The sequence below is a fragment of the Sylvia atricapilla genome, chromosome 3 (genome assembly GCF_009819655.1).
Source record: "Sylvia atricapilla isolate bSylAtr1 chromosome 3, bSylAtr1.pri, whole genome shotgun sequence".
In the NCBI taxonomy this organism is placed as follows: Eukaryota; Metazoa; Chordata; class Aves; order Passeriformes; family Sylviidae; genus Sylvia; species Sylvia atricapilla.
In genome coordinates this window covers 25329071-25351605 of record NC_089142.1, presented here as the reverse complement: position 1 = coordinate 25351605, position 22535 = coordinate 25329071, and the positions used below count along the sequence as shown (strand labels likewise).

At 36.7% G+C, this 22535-nt stretch overlaps 1 protein-coding gene across 1 annotated transcript in view; it reads left to right on the top strand.

Moving 5' to 3' along the window:
• Window positions 1-21421, top strand: part of KHDRBS2 (KH RNA binding domain containing, signal transduction associated 2) — a 327589-nt gene extending 306168 nt beyond the window's left edge. The window contains exons 8-9 of the mRNA XM_066314972.1: window positions 5468-5526; window positions 19304-21421. Of these exons, the coding sequence (XP_066171069.1) occupies window positions 5468-5526; window positions 19304-19401 (157 nt within the window). The 3' untranslated portion in view covers window positions 19402-21421. The remainder of the gene's footprint in view (window positions 1-5467; window positions 5527-19303) is intronic.
• Window positions 21422-22535: the final 1114 nt, after the last annotated feature.

Here is a 22535-nt window from a genome sequence, read left to right as displayed (position 1 = left end):
AGTTAGTCTTGGTCTTAAGGTGGTCAAAGTATCAGAGCTTCAATTCTGCATATCAAACCTCATTATTGCCCAGAACACCTTAATCTCAGAAGGGAATTTTTCCTGTGTCATAGAGGCCAACAGGCCCTATGGGCCCAAGGAGCCCACAGGCCTTAGGGCTCAGTCTGGAATTGCTCACCCTCCAATAAATCATGTCTTCACTCCTGCAACAATTAACATATACTCTGCCAGTTAAAAAGTACCATTAGAAAAGAAAAAAAAATGTTTTAACAGGAAAATATGATCTGCTAAATCTAAATTAACAGATCTTACTCAAAGACTTAATGCTTCTTGGGATCTTTTGAGATAGACTACAGAACATGCTTCTATACAGATTCACTCGTTAGCAGTGTTTAAAGATGATGAACCCTTTCTCATATCTTTCTGCTTTGGTGAGCCCACTGTGTGTCTGCAACCACACTTGAGAATAAAAGCTTAAATGGATGCTTCACCAAAAAAGAAAACCAAAATCAAAAGAGAAAAAGGAAGAAAGAAAAAAAAAAAACCCACATGACCAAAGAGCACAAGGGAACAAGAAGTGCTTCTGTTCTTGAGTTCCTGAATTGTTCAGCTGCCTTGTATTACTGCAGCTGTAAGAGCAGCCAGGGAGCCAAATGGTGATGTTGATAACCCAGGGTCTCTTGCCAGCAGCTTCCTGCAGGTGCAGGAAGAGATTGCTCAAAGACTAATGCAGTCTATTCATTAATGGCATGTTTTCCTGTACCTAACACCAGTGACCTCTGAGTGGTAAGCATCACGCTTCCCTTGAGTAGTTTGTTGACCCAAGAATCAGGATTTTGTGGCTTCAGTCTTAACACTTGTTTGTGGTTCTCAGTCTAAACCACTTTAAAGCACTATTCTCTACCGGCTTTTGAGCAAAAAGCTGTGTGGCTTCCCATGAGTGTTGACTCAATCAAACTGGAATTCTTTTTTTTTTTTTTTTTGCACTAATATGAATTTAAAAACATCCCAGTTAATGAGAGGTTAAAAGTCTTTTTTGGCTTTAAAGGTTGCCATTTAGATACAGTCTGTACTTGAGCCTTTGTCATATCATAGGAGCCCAAGATAATACGGTTTGGAAAGCACTAAAGGACTCTTATCTCTCAAAAACAAGCATCTTGTGTTGGTTTGGGTTTTGAGGATTTTTTGGGAACTGATCCAGCTTTATCAGCATGAAGAAAGCAGATCATGGTTTATGGGAACTTTGATTTCAAATCTTTAAAATGGACATGTTCAAAAATATTAGCCAAAATGAAAAGTTTAAAAAATTAAGCATAAATAGGTAAAGATTATTAATATTTCCAGTATATATATTATTAATCTCCTTGGCCACAGAATAGGAATTAGGACAGGGTCGTATATCTGTGTTGTAAATATTTGTTATAGGGAAAAATTACATCAGAGTTTCTCATATACAAACCCAATTAAACTGCTTGTAAGATAGGTAACCCTGTGCATATCAATTTTTCCAAGAGTGCTACCTGTAGAAGGTTACTAATGTGTAAATCATAGTACATCAATTTCTGTGTTTCAGAAATCTGGTGTTAAAGTATAGTGCAAGTAAAAGCTGAGCAGTTGGTAATGAGATAATGCTGTCTGCTTTGTAAAATGTGTTGCATCCTGCTTTCAGGTGGGTGCATGTACTTTAAGTAAATTACACTTCATGTTGCTTGCAAGTAATGAATGCTAATGATAGATAATGATGTTTTGTTTCCAATTAGCACTGCCAAGAGAGTCAGTGGTTTCTAGAGCTCATGATCACTGTATTTTCCAGGAACAGTCTGAGAACTATAAAATTATATAAACAAGTATTATTTATGCTGAATGCATTTGCTGATTGCTTCATTCTCAGTTGGCCATAATGCAAATGGAACTACATCTCTCTGTAGTTCAGTAATTTAAAAAAAAGAACTTCATGTTTGTAAAGCTGTAATCTATCACATATTTTTTATAAATACTGCCCATTGTTTACTTTGCTATAAAACAGAGGAAATAGTCTACAACTAAATGCATATAATAGATTATAGTGAGTATTCAAAGAGGTTTAAAATAAAGCAGATGAATGGATAAGCAGTCTGGCCCACAAAATATTAATTTAATTCTGGTATTTCATAGTAAGAAATAGGTTTTGTTCAATTACATGTTTTTCAAAACACTTTTGAATATGAGTTGGCAAGGAATTTGAGATGTCATTTTGGCTCAAATGTATGAAAAAGGTGTTATATTCAGGGAAATAAAGTTGGAGGACTTAGATGACAGTCGTATTGTGCTGTGAATTACATGTCTTCAGGAATCTGTTAAGTATTGTGCTCGCAGACATCAAATATGCATTATGTAACAAATTACTTCCTTTTTATAGTTGTAATACAGTTTGTTTCTTATTTTATGATTGTGTATTAACTTAGTGTTCTGTTGATAGTGTATTTCAGTTCAGAATGTTCACTGCAGGATTTTTATCCCACATCCTTATTATCTCTACAAATGTGTCTTTCTTTCTTAAATAAAAACATATAACACCAATAATGTAGCAATGAATCTTTTACCTGCTCTTGCAAGTCTTGTGTTCTGCTGGATGTTATGTTGATGGGTAATAGCTCAAGGCCCTCATCAGTGATCACTGAAACCAGGACTGCTGTTGTTAAGTTACTGGGCTTTGGATTGGCCTCCTTTTAAAGATAACTTTGGAGGTAGCTGCTTTGGTTTGCAAAAATGTCTCAGGAAGAAATATTAGGATCTTATCTGGTGGCAGAAGATAGGGATTCTTGTGTTTCTTTTCTTTCAACACCACTCACTAGTCCAAAACCCTCCTCTACCCAGGAAAGCGGGCAGAATGCCAAAATGCAGCGTCTAAAATTGGCTTTTTGTCTGGCTGTCTGCCAGGGCTGGGTGGTATGTTATGTGTCTGTCCTAACAGTGCAAGTCATTTCTTACATCTAAGCCATGAGATTTGTAGCTATGATTAGGTAAATGATTTAACCCTCATGCTACAGTGCTTTACTTCACCTTACATAATCCTGTAATTTTATTTAATTAGCTAGTAAAATAATTGCAAAATAGTACAGAATGAATATTGTGTTCTGCAAATAAAAGATGTATTCTTCCTGTTTGTTTCTTGCACCATTTCAATAGGAGGGTATGTATATTTAGATAATTGATTTTCAAGCAACTGGATGGTTTCCATTATCTGGGAAGTCTTGACAGTGATTGTGTCCTATAGAGCTCTCTTGGCATGGGGAAAAGTCTTCATTGAAGAGTTAATTTCATTCATGTTATTCCTATGTCCATTTTCTGCAACTGCTTTAGCAAATGAATTATGTCTCTCTGAGATAGTGGTGTCTTTGTAATTCACTCACTCACATGAATGACTTCTGACTAAATTACTGAATTAATGGACAACAGTTATAGTTGAACTTTCAGTAAAAATAATAAAACCAAAGTGAATCCATGGATATTTGTAGCCAAAAACTGTGAGATCTATCCCTAGCCATTCAGGGGATGACATGACCCAAGTCAAAATAGCTTGACTGTCAGTTATCAGATACATGCAGTCAGTGTTCTCAAGTGAGATATAAAATATGAATCATTCTAAGAAATTATTCCAAGAATAGTTATGGATAGCTACTAAGTTCAAGAAATTAAACATCTGATTATAGGCTCTTTGTAAACAAATTTGAAATTAAGTTAAGAAAATAATTGTTATAGATTGTTTGTTTATCTCAATTGCACTTCTGAAATATTTCTACTTGCACTCCACTGTCAACTAAGCTTTGCTCTCAAGTGTAAACTAATATTTTTTAAACAATAATCCAATATGGAAAATGGCCTGAGCAATAATGTTATAATTATAGAAATATTGAGCTGCTTGCTTCTGTTCATTTTGTCTGTCTCACACAGTGTCTAGTAAAAAAAGAAGCAGAAGTAACAGCAACTAAAAACTATCAACAGAGAAAGTGTTACATTTTCTATTTGGTTCACAGAAGATTGAAGAAATACAATATAGAGGAGTTCATGGAGTTTGCAGATTTTTCTGGGCAGACACTGATTCTTGTGTTTACCTGTTAGCTGAGAATAGAAGCGCCTGATCTTGAATTTGGTACCAGGTACCAAAAACACAGTGTAGTCTATAAATAATAATAGCAGTGAAGCAAAAATGTGAATAATTCTCTTTCCATTTAATTATGTCTCAGAGGTTGAATTTTCTGGATATCCATTCCACATAATAGCTGGGAATGTCTGATTATCAGGACACAACTGCTATCTGAAGTATTTTGATCACATATTAATACGACTATACACAATTTTTGAAAAAGGTAAAAAAGTGAGCTTGAGACTTTTCAGTGTGATTTCGCACCTTGTTTCTTTTAATTTATGTTTTATTGATCGCTGTATAAAGCTTTCCATGGGGGTCCAATAACTACGTAAGGAAGAATGCTGTGGAGAATCAAATTTCTCTCGACAGGCAGTGGGAACATGCTTTCTTCTTCAGGATCAAAGCTGGAAACCTGTCAGTGTTTTTGGTAAAGTTAAATAGTTTACAGGTTCCACACCATACAATAGTCAGCTTTGTGAAAACAAACTGTGCTGAGTTTGGTAACTCATAAATGCTTAGAATTACAGGTAAATGGGGGGTGACACCCCTTTTTGTTGGTTTAACAACAGCCAATGAGAGTGGTCTTTTTTTCAGGCTTCATGTTTGCAGATAGAATTTTGTAGCAAGGGTCCCTGGCTATTAGGAGGTTGGACAGGACAAATGACACGTCTCAACCGATGCAGCTTCCATGTCAAATTCCCCTTTATTATCAGCCTGCAGCGAGTTATATAGGTTTACCACATAGTTTATAGGTTTACAGTTACAGGCTATACAAAGAATGCAAACAACCCTTATTTATCTAAGTCTTAAGGTGGCTAAAGTGTCAGAACTACAATTCTACGTTTAGAAACCCATTACTTCCCAGAACACCTTAATCTAAGCTGTGAATTTTCTACTGCACGCACCTGTGAGTTTCTAACTGCGTCACTGTGGCCTGCAGCCCCTTGGGCTCAGGGACCCAGAGCTCTGCAGCCAAAGGGCCCAGTCTGGAATTGCTCACCCGCAATCAGTCCAAATATAAATCCTGTCTTCACTCTCTAAGGACTCTAAGAAATCCCAACAGAATTTCTCTCGGTCTTTTTCCCATCTCCAGGTTTACGTATTTAGAATCAGATTTGTTTCATGCTGAGTAGATAAGAAATGTGATGTACTGTATGACGGCTTTTATTGTGACGGCTACATTTTCTTTCATATCTTTAAATATTCACTATGCCTGAGACTAGCTGGACTATGCTATCATGTCAAAGTGTTAAAATGCCTTTTATTTTGTGAGCTCTGTTTTTATTTTGAGTCGGTTACCCATGATAATAGTGACATGGCTATCTGAATCTGTTACAGTGTGCCTGAATATTATAACTATGGTCACGGAACAAGTGAAGAGGCTTATGACAGCTACGGTAAGGTCTCTTCTATCTTCTGCAAATGTGTGAAATCAAAGGAAAATATCTGTCACTGGCAATTCAGAAATTACTTCCATAAACTTTTCTTTATTTCTCTCATTTTACAAAGGCCAAACAAAATAGATTTGTGTAACTTCAGGGTGAGTTTTGATGTAGGACCAGAAAATTGGACTGATGAATTTCAGTCAAAACTACGAAGCAAATTACTCACAGTCACGGGTCAGTTTAACAGCAACACCAGAGTTTATATTAGTGCTTGAATAACTTTCACAATGTTAAATTTCAGTCTGCTTGATGTGCCAACAATATTATGGATCTGCTGCTGTCATGTGCTTCATTTCAACCAGCAAGGTTTGTGAGATTCAGAAATACAGGCTTAATCAAAGTGGAAAGGAGAGGGTGCTGTATCACCATGGGAACCCCTGCTGCACCAAGATAAAGGAGTATCTCTTGCCACACTAGGCAGTATGAGCAGAGGGAGTGCTGTAGTTTTTGCACTTCTCCACCGAGTCTGTCTGAGCTGGAACAGTTCCATTTCCTCGGTATGGGGGGCATGAAAGGAAGAGAAGGGTAGCTCCCATGAGTACAAACCGTTTTCTAGATCTTTTGTTTGCTATTAGTGATTTATTTATTCAAGACCATGTTTTCCTATTAATAATTATCAGTACATTGTATCAGGTGGCACAGTGAATGTCACTCAGAGATTTTCACTGAAATAACAGAGCAAAGCTGACTACTGTTGGCTGAAAGAGTGACCCTAATATTCAGCTGATATACTCCTTCTAAAGTATCCTGAGTCTACATGTTGACTTTCATAGCATTGTGAAAATGAGAGCTGCTGGAAATGATGCTGCAAATGAAAGTTACACTAAGGGGTTATATAAGGGTTTCTGCTTGAAATAAATAATTTTATTCATGCAGCTGTGAAGCAAATGTCACTAATGCAAACTTGCAGTTTCCTTTGTATTGGTACAGAAGTAGACATTACTGAGACGTTGTCAAAATGATTGCATTGCATAATCAGAAATAACTGATTTTTTTGTACAATCAGTTCTCACAATATATTTGGATGATTCAATGTGCAGTGAACCACATTTTCAATGCTACGCATGTAATAATAATAGCATATCCATATGAGTGTGAGTGGTTCAGTTACCCTTTGTTTTGCTTCCTTTTTGCACATACATTTTTAATAGCTGTAGTGGAAGATCCTTACTCCCACCTACAGAATCCATCTCCACTGCTGTCCTGAATGCACTGCTAAGCTTTTGGGCAATGCAGAAAAGAATAGTCTGAGCTCAGCAGTAAGAATTACTCACTGTTTAACTTTTAATTACACTCCACCATGCTGAATCTCCATGTGTTTGGGCAAGACATTTAAAGTAGTGTCACTTTCCTTCCAATCTCTCATTTGTAAAACTAGAAGAATATTACTTGTTTTCCCAGCAGGGATTTTGAATGGACTAATTAGCTAAGGCTTACAAAGTGTTCACAGAGTGGCATCATGACTAAATTTATGCTCTGCATGAAGTTCCTCTTTTTTTATTTTCCATTCAGCAGCTGAAACAAACCCAATATGCCTGAGTTTCCTTTGCTAGACTTAAAATGCGTGACTGATAACTGTGGACTTGCTTGTTTTTTGCTTGAACTATTTTCTGGGTTGGCATTTGCATACAAAGATCTGAGTATTATCAATTACCTGGACTAAATTTAAAGTTGAATAACATTTCAAATTGCAATGTTGCTACTTTCTGAAAGCAGATACACTTACGTGTAACTTGGTTCACTTACTTTAGAAGATTAGTAAATTTGCCTGTTTCATACCTTGGAAATCTGTGCAGGAACTTCTGTCATTCCTAAGTCACCACTGTCTCTCTGAGGAGTTAATCTGAGCACACAGGGCTATAGAGCTGTGGAATACAAGCTTAACTTCCTCAGTTTCTGAGTTCTTGCTGCATACACTGATGTTCTCTCTGTATCTGATCTATCACCCCTTCTCTTGCTCACCTAACTTTACCCCAATTCTCTGTTTCCATTTCTCTACTTTTTCAGGATGTTTTGTATCTCATTGCAAGTCTCTGGAATCCATTCCACTGTATTAAATCAGCTGCCCCTTCATTTTTCACCATCTTGTAGAAATTTACAGTTTGTCTTTAATTTGAGTTCAATTTCACACCTTGTTTCGCCTTCCATGACAAGGTTATATTGCTCCTTTACAATTCTTTCTGGCACACCTCTGTAATTCCAAATTCTCCCAAACTCTGCCTCAGACCACAGACAAATGGTACATAAATATAGTCTTGTTGTCAACTCTTAGGTGTTCTGTGCAATAACTTGCCTTTTCTGCCTTATCCTTTTCAATAACAATATCTGAATTATCAAAAATTTACTAGCTTGGCACTTTTTACTTTCTTCCATGCATCCCCTTCCTTCCAACTTACCTTTAGGGAGGACAGTTTTCAATCCTGAGACGGTTTTCTTTCATTTTTCATGAAGTAGATTCAATGAAATAGTAATGCTACTTCATACTTACAATCTTTTTAAAGTATAAAATAGAGTTCCCTGTAGTTCTTAACTATAGAGTACAACAGTACTCCTATAAGAGCTGCCTGCTATGACTTTTCTTGCTATCTGTACTCCTGAGAAGTAGCAGGTGGTCTACATTGCATGGGTTCTTCTCTGCTCCTTTTAAAAAAACTTGTGGAGAATTCTGACTGGGGAACCTGTTTCCTCAGAAGATCATAAAATTTATGTATTTATGGATTTTTCACAGTGTGGTTCCAAAACTCAGAGGGATGTTTCAGAGCAGAGCACACCTGAACACCACTTAATTCTCAGGAAGTTCACATCTCTTTGATTAGATGAAAGTACTAAACAAGGAATAACCCAAGTCACTTGTCATAGGCTGGGCAAGATGGATTCCTAAACAGTATTCACTGCTGTAAAATCCATGACTTAACTGCCTTAACTTCTTGCTCAGTTTCTTTTGTGAAGGTTTAAGAAATTCATCTCTTCCAAATCCAGACAAGGAATCTTCCAAGACAACAGGAAGATCAGGGATGTATGTAAAATTGCACTGCTTTCCATGACTAAGTGATGTTGCATAAATGAAAATTTGCAGTACAGAACCTCCTCATGAAGTTAGACACTTAAGCTCTGCTGTGATTTGACATGCTTGTCACCCAGTCTCTCTGAAGGATCAAAGTAGAGACACTTCAAAGCATTCCCTGCAGCAGTCTCTGAGCACATGGAAATACAGTATTCAGGAATTAAGAGATTCCTACAATTTTTTACAAGATCAGGATTATGCAGTTACTGCTAGAGAATTTTGAGGCTCTCTGTTCCAGGTTGAGAAACAAAAAATTTGGGACATATGCCCAAAAATCTCAGAGATGTTTCTCTTATAGGCTTCTTCATGTGAATTGTAAAGAAATATCTTTAAAAGGCAGTTTAAAAATAAAAGACCAGTCATTTAAAGTACTGTACAGATTTTCAAAACTGTAAAGCATCCTCAGCTCTAATCACACTCAACAAACATTTACGGTACTTCTATCACTGAAGGTTTTGATACCTGCAGATAAGTCTAAACTAAGGTAATGATGTTACATTAAATTGATGTTTATGTTATAAAAGAGAAGGCATGAAATTGGATAATTTATAAATAAAAGGTTTATATTCTTTGCTCTCATTATACATTAGTGGCTTCCCTTCTGGCCCTGTTGTCTGAAGAGATATCTAGTGAAGACATGAATGTAATGATTTGTCTTACAAATCAATTAGGATAAAATGTACACCTAAAGTTTGGTAACTAAGAATCTTTCCTGCACGTATGTAATATCATGCCCAGCTCCAAAAAGCATCTTCCCTGGACAGGACCACTGTAAATAAAAAGCCCTTCATAATCAATTCATGTTCTCATTTCTTTCTCCTTCTCCCTGTTGTTTATTTTTAGAGGAAACAGCATTCTTGATTCAAATGCTGTGTTGTGTTAGGCCACATAAAGAGATACCAGAGAAGAGTACATGACTTGCAGGCAAGGCAGAACCAGGAAGCTGTATTCATTACATCTGACCTGCTTCACTGTTTTTTCATCTGAATCCTTTTTTGCCCTTGTACTGATTAGAACATTCCAAACTTCGTTTATCAGCAGCTCTTTCTGTCTTAGCTCTCCAAAAGGCTGGAGACTCCAGTGGTGAGCTCTGCCATTGCTGCTGCAGAAGGTTCAAGAGGCTTCTGCCCCTGCTTCCAAAGGGAGACTGCCACAGTAGTGAGAGCATGCCTCTTGTCAGATGCCACAGTTCACAGCCTGATGCATACCCTGCCTTGTGTATTACCTGAAAATTATGGCCATTACTGGTTTTATGTCAGGTCATGAACTGCATTATCTGAGAGACCAGTACACTCACAGTCCTTGTTGCTACTACCAAAAAAGCAGAAACCTGAGACAGAGAGTGAAAGGATAGGTTGAAGTCTATAACCTCCTAAACCACCACAATTAAATTAGGATAACACCATCTGCCAAAGGCCTTAGGCAAGAGTTAGGAAGGTTAATCTGTAGTTTGCCACCTACATGAAGAGGGAAGACATAAATGAACTCCAGTCACATTACTGCTGCTGTTGAGAAGCTTGCAAGGCTTTTTATTGTGTGTTCTGCCATTGCATTAGGAGACCTTATTTAAATATTTTGTGTCTTCACCAAAACATTTTCAGCTGTTTAGATTTTCTCAAATGACTGTGGTTTTTTGATGCATACTCCAGCTTATCATTAGATACTTGTAAAGAGCTGGGTATTTGCTTTTAGGATAATTCCATCCTTAATTAAAATTGGAGACTGTATTTGGTGTATTTCCTTAAACATAAGACATCATTTAAGTTATAAAATGCTGTCACAATGATTTAACTATTTCACAAATAATTCCCTGCCAGTTGCTTCATATAAGAGCTTTGCAATTGTTGTAACAATTAGTTTACTAAGTAATCCTCTACAGAGATGGCACTTCATAAACAAATACTTTATAGACCTTTATAGCTAACCACTAAAAGTGTACATCAATATTCCACTACTCTTTTATTATATTGTTTATTTTTTCATTCTGTGTTTGTCCTAAAAACGGTATAGTGTAGTAAATAAAGTTTTTCTACAATAACAATAATAGTTTCTGCTGAACAAGTACAAGTAAGAAATATTATGATGAAATTAGCAGAGGAAAACGTGTATGGAGGGTTCAAACCTCTAGAATTCTGATAAATAGCTTGATTGAAGAGATGTTACCCTAGAAGACATGAATTCTCATACTTCATTAAAAGACATAGGCATGCTGCTGTCATGGAGAACCTCAAGGAGCTGCCACACTAGTGTGAAATAAACCCTCTATGGCAATGACAAAGTGAAATGAAGCCATGTCACAATGTATACAGAGAAAATAATTGTGAATTTTGAAAAAGCACTTTATAGCAATTGCTCTGCAGATGGAGATACAAGGTATTTTCCAGCTGTTGAGTCCAAGCTGCTTCCTCATTTTTAATAACTTTGGTATTGTAGATAATCCTAATATTCATTATGCTCAGCATAATGCAAATGTTTCTTGCACTATTTTTTTTCTGGCCTAGTCTCATTTAAATATTCAAATGTGGGAACTCAAGTGCTCAAATAATTCATAGTGACTGATTTGCAGATGTAAGAGACATAGGTCTTATTCTCATCATTACAGTGTTTGACTTCACATGGCTTGTGATTGCAAACAATGTCTTTACCAACACTAATTAACAAAGTCTTACTAATGTGCACCAATTTTTCATTTATATCATCAGAGTGTATACATTTGGTGTCACCTAGAAAATACTATGGCAACATACCAAAGAAAACTTTCCTTGGTGTCTGGGTCTTAAAATCGTCATGGAATGAATAATGAAATCATAAAATGGTTTGAGTTTGAGGGGACCTTAAAGATCATGTAGTTTCAACCCATCTGCCATGGATGAAGACACCTTCCACTGGACCAAGTTTCTCAGAGTTCCATCCAGCCCTGGCATTGAACACTGCCATGGATAGGGCAATCACAACTTCTCTGGGCAGCCTGTCCAATTGCCTCACCACCCTCACAGTAAAGGCTTTCTACCTAATATCTAATCTAAACTTGTTCTCTTTCTGTTTGAAGTAATTTCCCCTTCTCCTGTTGTTACATGCTCTTTTAAAAAGTCCCTCTCCATCTTTCTTGTAGGTTTCCTTCAGATACTGAAAGGCTGCAATTAGTTCATCCTTCTATTTTCCAATCTGAACAATCCCAATTCTTGTACCTTCTCCTCATAGGAAAGGTTCTGCACACCTCTGATGATCTTGGTCACCTCCTCTGGGCTCACTCATGTCTTTTCCATGCTGGGGACCCCAGAGCTGGATGCAGCACTGCAGGTTGAGTCTCACCAGAGCAGAGCAGAGGGAGCAGAGTAGAGCAGGATCACTTCCCTCACCCTGCTGGCCACTCTGCTTTTGGTGCAGCCCAGGCAGGATACAGTAGGATTTCTGGGTTATGAGTGCACAAGGCTGGTTCACGCCCAGCACAGGGTCCTGAGGGGCATTGCTTGTCATCCATGTCCATCAGGACTCTGAGCCATCGACCACTACCCTCTGGATGTGACTTTCCAGCCACTTCCTAATCCATCTTATTAGACATCTTAGAGTCAAATAAGGCACAGATTTTACCATTGTGGCGGATGTTTTGTCATGTCTTGACAGAGCACCTGGCTGGCTGTTTAGCACATGCTGGGTGCTTCCACACTAGCATGGAAGGAGGAGTGTTCTTGAGAAGCAGATTTACCAGTCATCTGCATTTATGGGTCTTCTTTCCACATCACTGAGTGTGTTTTAAGTACATAAATTTTAGTTTGAAATGAAAGCAAAAGATGCAATCCCAACTGTTTGTGAGATTTCACTTCCAGAGGATCAAACTAGGGCCAGTCTGAAATGAAAAATACCTGTAGAGGCTGTATTGTAGATATTAGGTCCTCAGTGTCAGCTGTTTTCCTCTGCATTTCATCCCTATTGGTGTGCACTGTGTGCTAATACTGATAGAGCACCTGCATCCTGATGTCCCCCAGGCTGTCCTTGCTAACAACCTTGCTACATGTGCCATGATTCTGAGGAGTGTGTGGTGCTTCTGCATGACCATCTTCATTTTGGGATGATTGAGGCATCTGGTTTCTTGCTGAGCATGAGGAAGATATACACCCAGCCCTGGGAACTCAGAAATGCTCCTGAGTCTTCCTGTACAGCACTCAATATTTTATTCCACTGGAAACAGGAGGCATTGAAGATTTCTACTGCATATGGACAGAAGACACACCAAATAAATTGCCCTCCTTTAATCCTCTGTTTCAATCCGTCCTATACTTACTGATAGCAGCATTCCTACTGTGGGACAGAATAAACTGACAAAAGTGTTTTCTTGATTTTCTGCAAAATTTTATCAATTCTTTTTCTGGAGGAATCACCTTAGCTGTATCTCAAGTGGCATTCATTCCCTCAGAGGGGATTTATGATTTTCATAAGAGCATGATTTTGAAAGTTTGCAGGGAAAGGAGCACATTTTGAATTCAGCTATGATGACTAATGTGGGGATGATACCAGAGCTACTGCTGTTTTGTCAAATCAGTGTTTGAATTAGACTATAATTCTTTAGAAGGTCCCATATTTAAGCTCATCACATTCTTTTAATTGTCTGTGTATCCTAAAACTTCTGTATTCCACTTATGCTACAAAAATGAAAAAAAAAAATCTGTATGTAGCACAAGATTCGTTTTAATTTATAGCAACTTATTGTGCTTTCTCTATTACTTCTGAATTATAAGTCATTTTCTATGACAGAATAAGAATGAGTAAATCATGCAAAACTTTCTTGTGTAATATTTCAAATGGTAATTTCACTGTCTTGCACCATGGGAACTGCAGAGTTGGAGAATCTAAGACAAAAGTCCTGTAATATTCATGTGCATCTACTTAATTCCAGATGAGGTATATCACTGCACATTTCATGTTGCATGACCATAAAGTAATAGAAAATTAATTTTCATTGAAATTAAGTGAAAAATAAAACTCCTTCTACATTGTAACATTAACACTCACCTCACACCAGCACTGATGAGAGTTTTATTCCTCCTGGCATTGCAGTTTCCCAAACTAGTTGTCAGTGTACTCTGATGCTGCTCCTTCCCTGTCTGTGGCAGGTGTTCACTACAAAAGTGGCTGAAGCCTTCTAAGAAATCATTTTCTACAGGGGTCATTACTGCAGATCTCGCTGTCACTGCTTAACCTGGGTGTAGGGCTGGCAGAGGGGGCTGCACAAGCACTCCTCATCTGCTCCAGCGCTGTCAGCTGGAGCATTTCTGTGATCTTCCACTAGGAGTTTAAGGCAGGGAAGCTCTCAACCTTAGAGCAGATTTGGCACAGCCATACAGTTTAAATTGTTAGCCTTCCAGAAGAGAAGGTACTATCAAGCATAGGGGCAGTAGTTTGGGGTTTTTGAAGAGCTACAGCCATGTTGAGGAAGTAGACCATTAAACCACAAGGTTTTCCATTCACTTCTAGTTTTCAAGCTGTATATGTTTCATGCTGCATGTCTAGTAAAATAAAGGGTACTTAGAATGGTGTAAGCTAGCTTAATTGATTTGAGCCTTTGTTTTGAAAAGATTTCTTGTCTTCTTAAAACTCCAAGTTTCAAATAAGAAAGGTGCCATTTGTGATTCAAAAGAGCTACTTCAGCTCTTCTTCTCACAAAATAATAAAATGCATAGTCAAGTCAGAAAATCCTGTATATTTTGCAAGCTTTGCACATAAGCAAAAAGAGGCCAGAAGAGTGAAAAACGCGCATGTTCTCCTTAAAAAAAAAAAATCAACAAAATATCTTCTTTCATTTTTGCCAAAAATAATATATACTTGTCCAATTATGGCACAAGAAAAGTGCAGCTACCTTTTCTGTGTGTATTTCTGGGCTGAAATACTGGCTTTTTCAAAGTTAGTTGAGCTTCAGTTGTTAGCTTGTGTAGGACAAATTCTCCAACCATATGCAAGTAGTATTTTGTCTCCATCCATCTTTCTCTCGAGGCTTACTAGAAATACAGCACAAATTGAATTGTCCAAAGAAAGGCATTCTAATTTTAAGAGTTCTCATTTTAAAGCTATGTGTGGTTTCTATTGGGTCTTCTGCACAGCACATCTATATCACTTTTCTCTTACTGCTCAGACAATTAATTACATCTCAGAATACCCCAGGGAGGGAGATATTCCTGCCTCATTCTTCCAATGAGGAAGCCATACCACAAAATATTGAACAATTATCCAAGGTCACTGAGAAAACAAAGAGTAGAGCTAGTAATCCAAATTCCTGTGCAGTGTGCTTTTTCCACAGTATGGAAGATGCAGTAAAAAAGATTTTTTTCTCACAGGAAAGAAAACTGTTTTATTCTGAATCAATATTAACTTCTGATTCTAAAACACCAAAAGGTAAATGAAAAATCAGATTGAACCGTTACACTACTTCCTGTTATATCCTTCCAAATTTGCCCTAAACCAGGACATATATACATCTTGGCTATCTAATCAGAATAGCTCTTTCTAATCTTTTCCTGGCCACCTGTCCAAAATAATTGCCCAGAAGTTAATAAATATGAGCCCAGTAATTATGGGCAATATTCAAATGCTAAGTAAGTTCGTGGGAAGAAAAATTGATCAGGTCTTGACTAGTACCACCCTTGACCAAGACCAAGACCAATGATTATAAATAAAAAATAATAAAGAAATAATATATTCCTATGTAAACCACATACCATTAATATATATTTTTATTTTTAACTTATCCATTATTGTGATCTGCCCTTTAAATATTGCAATTTTTTCCCTCTTTGCATATTTGAAAGAGTTTTATTCAATTCTGGAAAATTACATTACAAGGTTTCAGAATGCTAAATGAAGAGTTTTAAAAAGTGTCTGATTCTGTGATTTACTTAAAGACATTTAGCATTTGATAATAGCCACATGGATAGACGACTGAATTTTTCAATAATGCACAGGTAAAATACAGACAGAAACAACTTCATGTTTTCCCATCTCTGTGTTACAAATTTTACTGGTTTGATCCCATATTCAAAGAGTTTTCTCAGGTTAAAAATTATATTGCGTTTTTACATTCTGACTCTTCAGTAAGGGGAAAAAATCCAAAAACAAGCAAACCCCTAAAATTCTGTATTTAAACAGGTTAGAGCTACGGAGTCTCCTAGCAGTTGATCGAAAAAAAAATCTCTAAAGACAGTCTCAAGTAATGTATCAGTTATTTCTGTAATAAATACTGGAATCATTTCTGTAACTCAGTGAACACAGTAAAGTAAATAAGAGTCCATCTGAACCATAAAAAGCAGCGCAAAAACTCTAACATGCAAATTCAATCAGGCATAAACCAAACATAAAGGTGAACTTCAAATACCAACTCACAGGAGCATATAGCAGATTGAAAGTGCTGTGCCCATGTCTTCCCATTTCTTATCAAAGTAGCTATGACACTATCACACCCAAAGCAATCCTTCAGCCCAAGCACCCTCAGATTCCTCACCTGTAACCTCACTTATGTTTCCATCATGCTGCAGTAACTTATACTTTTAGCTTCTGAAAGCAAAATAGAGTATTTCTCCTTAACTAAGAATGGCAAAGTTGTCCATAACACCAAATTCCTGAAAATCTGAGCCCTCTTGCCCTCGGTTATTAAGGTCCTTGTGTGGATTTCTTTTTAACCGTAGTCTTTGGCACTGGATAACACTGGAGACAGTCAGAAGTGAAAAGGAAAGGGAATGAGTATGGTCTACTAGAACAAAAAGACTGGATGGAAGTCTGGATGTCACCAAGGGAAGGGGAAGGTCAGACTCTACAAGGTGTCTCTTCACAGGAATGAGAAAAAAGGAGAAGGAATCAGCATTAAAACCCAACAACCATCTGCACCTTTCTTCAGCTCTTAGGCAGTCTCTCACAGTTCTACCAATTCCCTTTCTCTCTCCAAAGCTGCATCTGTTGCCTGCTCTTCACCTGAAATGCCTTTCATTTTTCATTTCATTAATAAGTCACTTTCTTAAAATTAAATATATGTCACTTTCTTAAGATGAAATATGTCCAGGCTCTCTTTCCTTCCCCTTTTGGCACAGTCTTTCTGAGAAAGACCAGGCTCACTCACTGTTCCCCTGTTCTCACAGTGAAACTAACCAAGGAGCTACCTAAATCTCTGTGTGACTGCTGAGGTAGTCTATAGGACTCCAGCCTTTTAAGATTGTTCCCAAAGATAGAGATTCCACTCTCTGAAGCTCCCTTTCTTCCCTTGGTGCTGAAAGAAAAAGGTTACCTTGTAATTCTGGAAGGAAGACATGAAAGAGCAGCTTTCGTGTCAAGGAACCCTTAATTACTAGTATGCATGTATATTGTTGTTCATTAAAAATCCCTCTAGGAAAAAATACTAGCAATCTGATTTCTTTTTTGGTGTGGCTGCATCTAGTAATTTACTGGCACAGTGTGGTCCAGAGACTCTTGATAGGGCTGCTCCCTATCGTCTTGCTTCCTCCATATAAATACCTAATCCTTTACTGCTGTATGAGTGGTAGACACCAGGGTTTTCCCAGTTGAAAGCTGTAGCCCCAAAACTTCCATATCTGTTTTGGCCATGGATTCACTTGTTAATACAGTAGGGTATCTCATGCAATATCCACAGGAGCTATTAGCTGTTAGCTAATCATCATATCATATTTCACACATCATATTTCAGTGATGGTGTTTAAGATTGAAATCAAGCAAATAGGTTCACCAGGTCAAAAAAGAGCAAAAGAAGTTTGTACCACAAATTATGATTCATTTTTTGTTCCGTATCAGAAGCTGGTACAGTCACAGGAGCAATTTGCTTTAAGAGCAGTCAATGAAAAGCAGTTTCCTCCTGTTGGCAATATAAAGTCATTTTTTTACTGCATGAGTACTACCAAAAAGACTGTACATTTCACCTTTATATGAAGGTGCTTCAATCTGGACAACAGTGAGGGGGGACTAAAAAGGAACAAGAAATTGGCTTGTTTTTGTGTTGTACATTTACTGGATATTTTTACTACTTCAGTCATTTTCAGTTATATAAATGAAGCTTCTCTTTTCCATATAAATCTTTCTTGTCCCCAAGGCCTCTCTGCAAATGTAGTAACACTTCAGCAATGGGTAATTGAAGCTGGAAAAAATTTACAGCAAAATACCATTTTTAAAGGGTCTAAGGATACATACTGCAGAGGCAGGATTTTTAAATTCACTGTACAGAAATTTATTCCCTGGAGGAATGAAAGACTTGAGGATTTGGAACTATATCATATTGGCTGCCACTTCTTCCACCCTCTAGCTGTAGCTTTCCACAGTAAACTTTGGTTTCATGTGACCATAAAACCCCTGATGTTCAAAAAGAGAACATCCTGAAGAACTTGAAAAGAAAATAAATGGAGTGCACCAGGAGTAGGAGTGTTTCTTGTTCCTCAGCAAGATCAACTGCTACCAAATCTTTTCCAGAGATGTCCACTCCATACATACTAGCCTGAACTCACTTTAGCTCTACAGCTGCTATTCCTCTCATACCTCAAGGCAATGAGATAATGAAGTATAGTTGTAGAGAAGACATCTTGCAGAGAAGAAGCAGCTTTCAGAATTTTAACAGGGGTTTTATGGTTTATATTCTCATTTCTCATAGTCACATATTTTTGCAAAAGGAATATTTGATACCTGATTTAAGCATTTAGTATTTTTTGCCTTGTGACAGCTATTTATGTTCTTAGTGACAAAAGTCAGCAGTCATTAGCAAAAACAGGATATCAGCAATGTCAGACTGTGGCATGAGGTGATAGGCTGCAGTTTGTGCATTTCCATTTCAATCACTCTTAGTATGATCAGTTGAAGTCAGTGGAAGGCAAAACCGTAAATCATTTGATGACCCACTGGCTGATTCAGGAGATAATTCAAGTTTTGGGTGCAACTGCTGGACCAGGATAGGGAGTTTACTGATTGCACCTTTGGGAGGGTTAAATTCCAGAAATACCATGTCTGGGAGGAAGAAGATTCATAGAAGCATTGTAAAAACTGAACTAGAGTTATATTTTTTAGCTTATTCTTTCTGAGCATATTTCACCAAATATGAGCATATTCACCAAATTTGAAAAAGTGTTCTAAAGATACTGCAAAGTAAAATCTCCTCTTGCTTAATGTGGTAGCTTCACTTCTACGCATTTTTCTTCCATTATTTTCTTTCTTTTGGTCTCAAATGGAAGTAAAAAATCAAACCTATCTTTCTTATCTTTTCATAATTCAACTCCTCATCTTGTTACCATACCAACTGCATTGAATGCTATTCAAATTTCTGCTTTAACTTAAATACTAGAAACTAAAAACATCAAATAAATTCTGAACTGGCAGACTAATGCAGTGATTTTTCCAGAGCTGACTGTACCGCCAACACAGTAGTTATTAATTCTCTGCTGAAGGTGAAGGAGTAAGGCTTTTTTGACTTCCTAAGATAGACAGGTTGCCTGTGTAGAGAAGTAGGTTGGTTTTCTGTAAGATTTTTTGTGGGACGATAAAGAAATGGATGGTAACACCATTCTCAGTTTGTTTTTCTAAAGATTTCAGCCAGAACCCTCAAGAATTTTGACAGCCATTAGCAGTGGCATCCCTTTGTTCTTCGAGTTCTAGATATTTACAAAACTTGTTTTTCTCTTCTGTTTGTAGCACAAGAAGAATGGGCCACGACCCGTTCCAGCCTAAAGGCACCACCTCCAAGGTCAGCCAGAGGGGGTTACAGGGAACACCCCTATGGTAGATATTGAAGGTCCTCCTCATCTGTGACCTCATCTCAAAGACAATTAATAGCCTGTGGTCTCCACATAAACAGCAACAAGACAAGTAATAGTCCATTTCTTTTCTATCCTAGGGATTACTGCTCATTATTATCCTATGTACTACTTGTATCTCCTATAACATTGGCGTGACATTGGCATTAGTATTATTTTATAACACGGACTTAAAAAAACAGAGACAAAAAATCTTTGGCAAGCATTGTCTATAAACTATTCAAAGATGATGTTCTGTTGGTTGTATTCATTGCTGTGTGTAACTAAAAAGCATGACACTGTTAACAACTCTTGAGTCTCTCTACATACTAGTTAAGGCTGAGTTTCTGTTTAGGGTTGCTGAAAGACTGTAATATGATTTTTTTTTTTTTTTTATTTCTGAGCCAGACAATAATCAAGCTGTAGATAAGATGTTTTAACCTGTCGTTTTAAATATATGTTAGTTTAGATTAAGATGCTCGATATTAAGTTTGTAAATTTAATTTTTAATGCTGTTTTAATGGGGTTGAAAACAAGCAGCTACTGTATGTATGTAGCTAACTGAAGTTGTTCAGTGTTTTAACCTGTATTTGTTAAAAAAATCACTTAAAGTTCCATGTGTAAGCTTCTCTAAATAGGAAACCATAATTTTGTCAAATATGTTTGCCATAATTTGTCAATAAAGCTGAAACCTTTTGTAACAAACTAAATTTGGAATTACTTGTTTTCTAGCTTTAAATGCCTGCTTTATTTCTTTTTCAAGAGATGCCTAAAATGTTTTTTATATAAAAATTACAAAAATGAACCCAAGCCTGTTTTAAGATTTTTTGTGTAAGACTTTAAAAGTTGTATTAATAACTTCTGGTTGTTAAATAATATAAAAGTTAACAAACTAAACTGTTACATGAATCATGGTTAGTATCCACTAATGTATAACATGTTAATGGAAAAAATTGCTTTAGAACAATAAATGGATTTTAAACTATCCTTTAAGCTTGATCTTGCTAAACACAAACTCTGATTGACTTGTTTGTATTAGCATGTCTCTCGTGAGAATGTAATGGAGTTTAAAGAGGTAAGATTACCACTTACCACTGTTAGACTGTCTAAATGCTAGTTCTTCAACCTTTGAGTTTCCCCGCACATTAAATATCCCATTCAACATGTAAGCATTGCATAGATTCACCTATTTGTTTTCACTCAGAAGAGTGCGTTGACTGCATTTTTCGTAGTATATAACAATTTGTCTTGATAAACAAATCATCAGTGTCACTGCCCAGCTGTTGGTACTCAACTTCAAAAACTTTATTTGTAATTTTCAGTGCTAAATATCACCGCCCTTGAAGGCAGTTTAGAGGGCTGATATTTCTTTTGAGACTATCAGACTTGATGGCTGATGATTATTAAGGAAATATGTCGCAGGACTCAAAGGATGACTAAACGTTAAACAGGTAACACTAATAGTAACTCTGTAATTTTGAGTATGCAACAGTAATGTAAAATATTCTCAGTTATTAAGTTACTGATAGTTAAAAAAGTAAACCTACCAAAAGATAACAAATAGGTATATAGGTTATTAAAACAAATAATTAACATTAACTAGTGACAACAAAATTATTCTACAATATATAACCCTCAAGGTAATAAACAGAACTAAAATTAACAATAATAGTAATGCAACTCTTGCTAACAACAAATATATAACCTAAATTTTGATGAAGAAGAAGAAAAAAAAAAAGAACAGAATACTTGATGGTAGGGATGCCAAAACTGTTAATCCTTTCAATACAGTCTTTTTGTTTACAGTGGCTTTTTGTCAATGTGATTGGTTTACTTTTTTGATGCGACTAAAGTACAGGCTGATTGCTGTTCAGTTTGTGAACAAAATCTCTTGCAGCTGGAGTTGCATGCTAGCTCATTTTGATTAGTTTATGATGAGTATGTTTTGTCCTTTGAAGTGTTAAAGTGAATTTAGTAGGCTACATGATGGTTACATTGAGTTTATTCTGTCTCACTATTTCAGGGGCTCACAGGCACTGGACAGCTAAGCTGCAGATCTGCTGGGAAGTGGTCAGGTAAGCTCTGCTGCATCTCAGGGGATTTTCCTATTTCCTCCTATTTCCTGTTTTATCTCTGTGTTTGTTTTTACTAGCACACAAAAACATATTCAGCTACAGCTTCAAAATTAATGTCTTTCCAGCAATGTTTCTCTGTGTATCAGCATAGTGATTATGGTATAATGGCAATCAAAACATTTATGTATGTTTTATGATACTCTTCATTTCAATAAAAGAAGTTTTGTCATCTAGCCTTCTAATGGTAAATATTAAGATGGTGTACTTTATAACTGCTCTTGCTAAAAACATGAGATTCTGTTTATTAAAAGCCTGCCCACATTTTGGCTAATCACAAGCAAAGAAAAATGCAGTAATAGCTTGTCTTTGCTTCTGAAAACATTTAACATTTCTTCCCATGAAAAATGTATCTGTATAAAGACAGGAAGTTTGTTATTTATTCTTATGCTTGGTAGATTTTTCTTTTTTTATGCTCTAGAATGGCGGGGGCATTTAGGTATTACTATGCAATGGCATGGATGGAGGCAATACCGATGTTTCTCTGTTAAATATATTTAAACATAAAGGTGCATCTTGGATGACCTTCTTAAATAGACTTCAGGTTATGTGTGAGATTTTTGACCGAAGACAAATGTCATTGCTGGAAAAAAAAAATCAGCTCAGTTACAACTTTGTCCATGTACTCAGAAGTGTGAACCTAATCACAGTATAAAAAGTACAAATTCTTGTCATCATTCTTTACTAGATAAGATTACACAAATACACAATCCTAGACACATTTATTACTCTGGCATCTTTTCCTATGACTGTGGTCTGGATGATGTAATATTTTCCAGATATGGTGATATTCAACATTTACTTAGAAACCACAAGTTGTGTTGTATAACAAGGTATAAAGGGTTTTATTTTCCTCTTCAAAGAGTTTCCTCATGGTCTTTATAAATTGGTTTTATTGATGTGCTACAACCACCCTACAGACCAAAGTGATGTAGTATGGCATTAATGTTTGTCTGAGTATTACAGTCACATCAGTGTGAGTGTACCACTGTAGGAAAA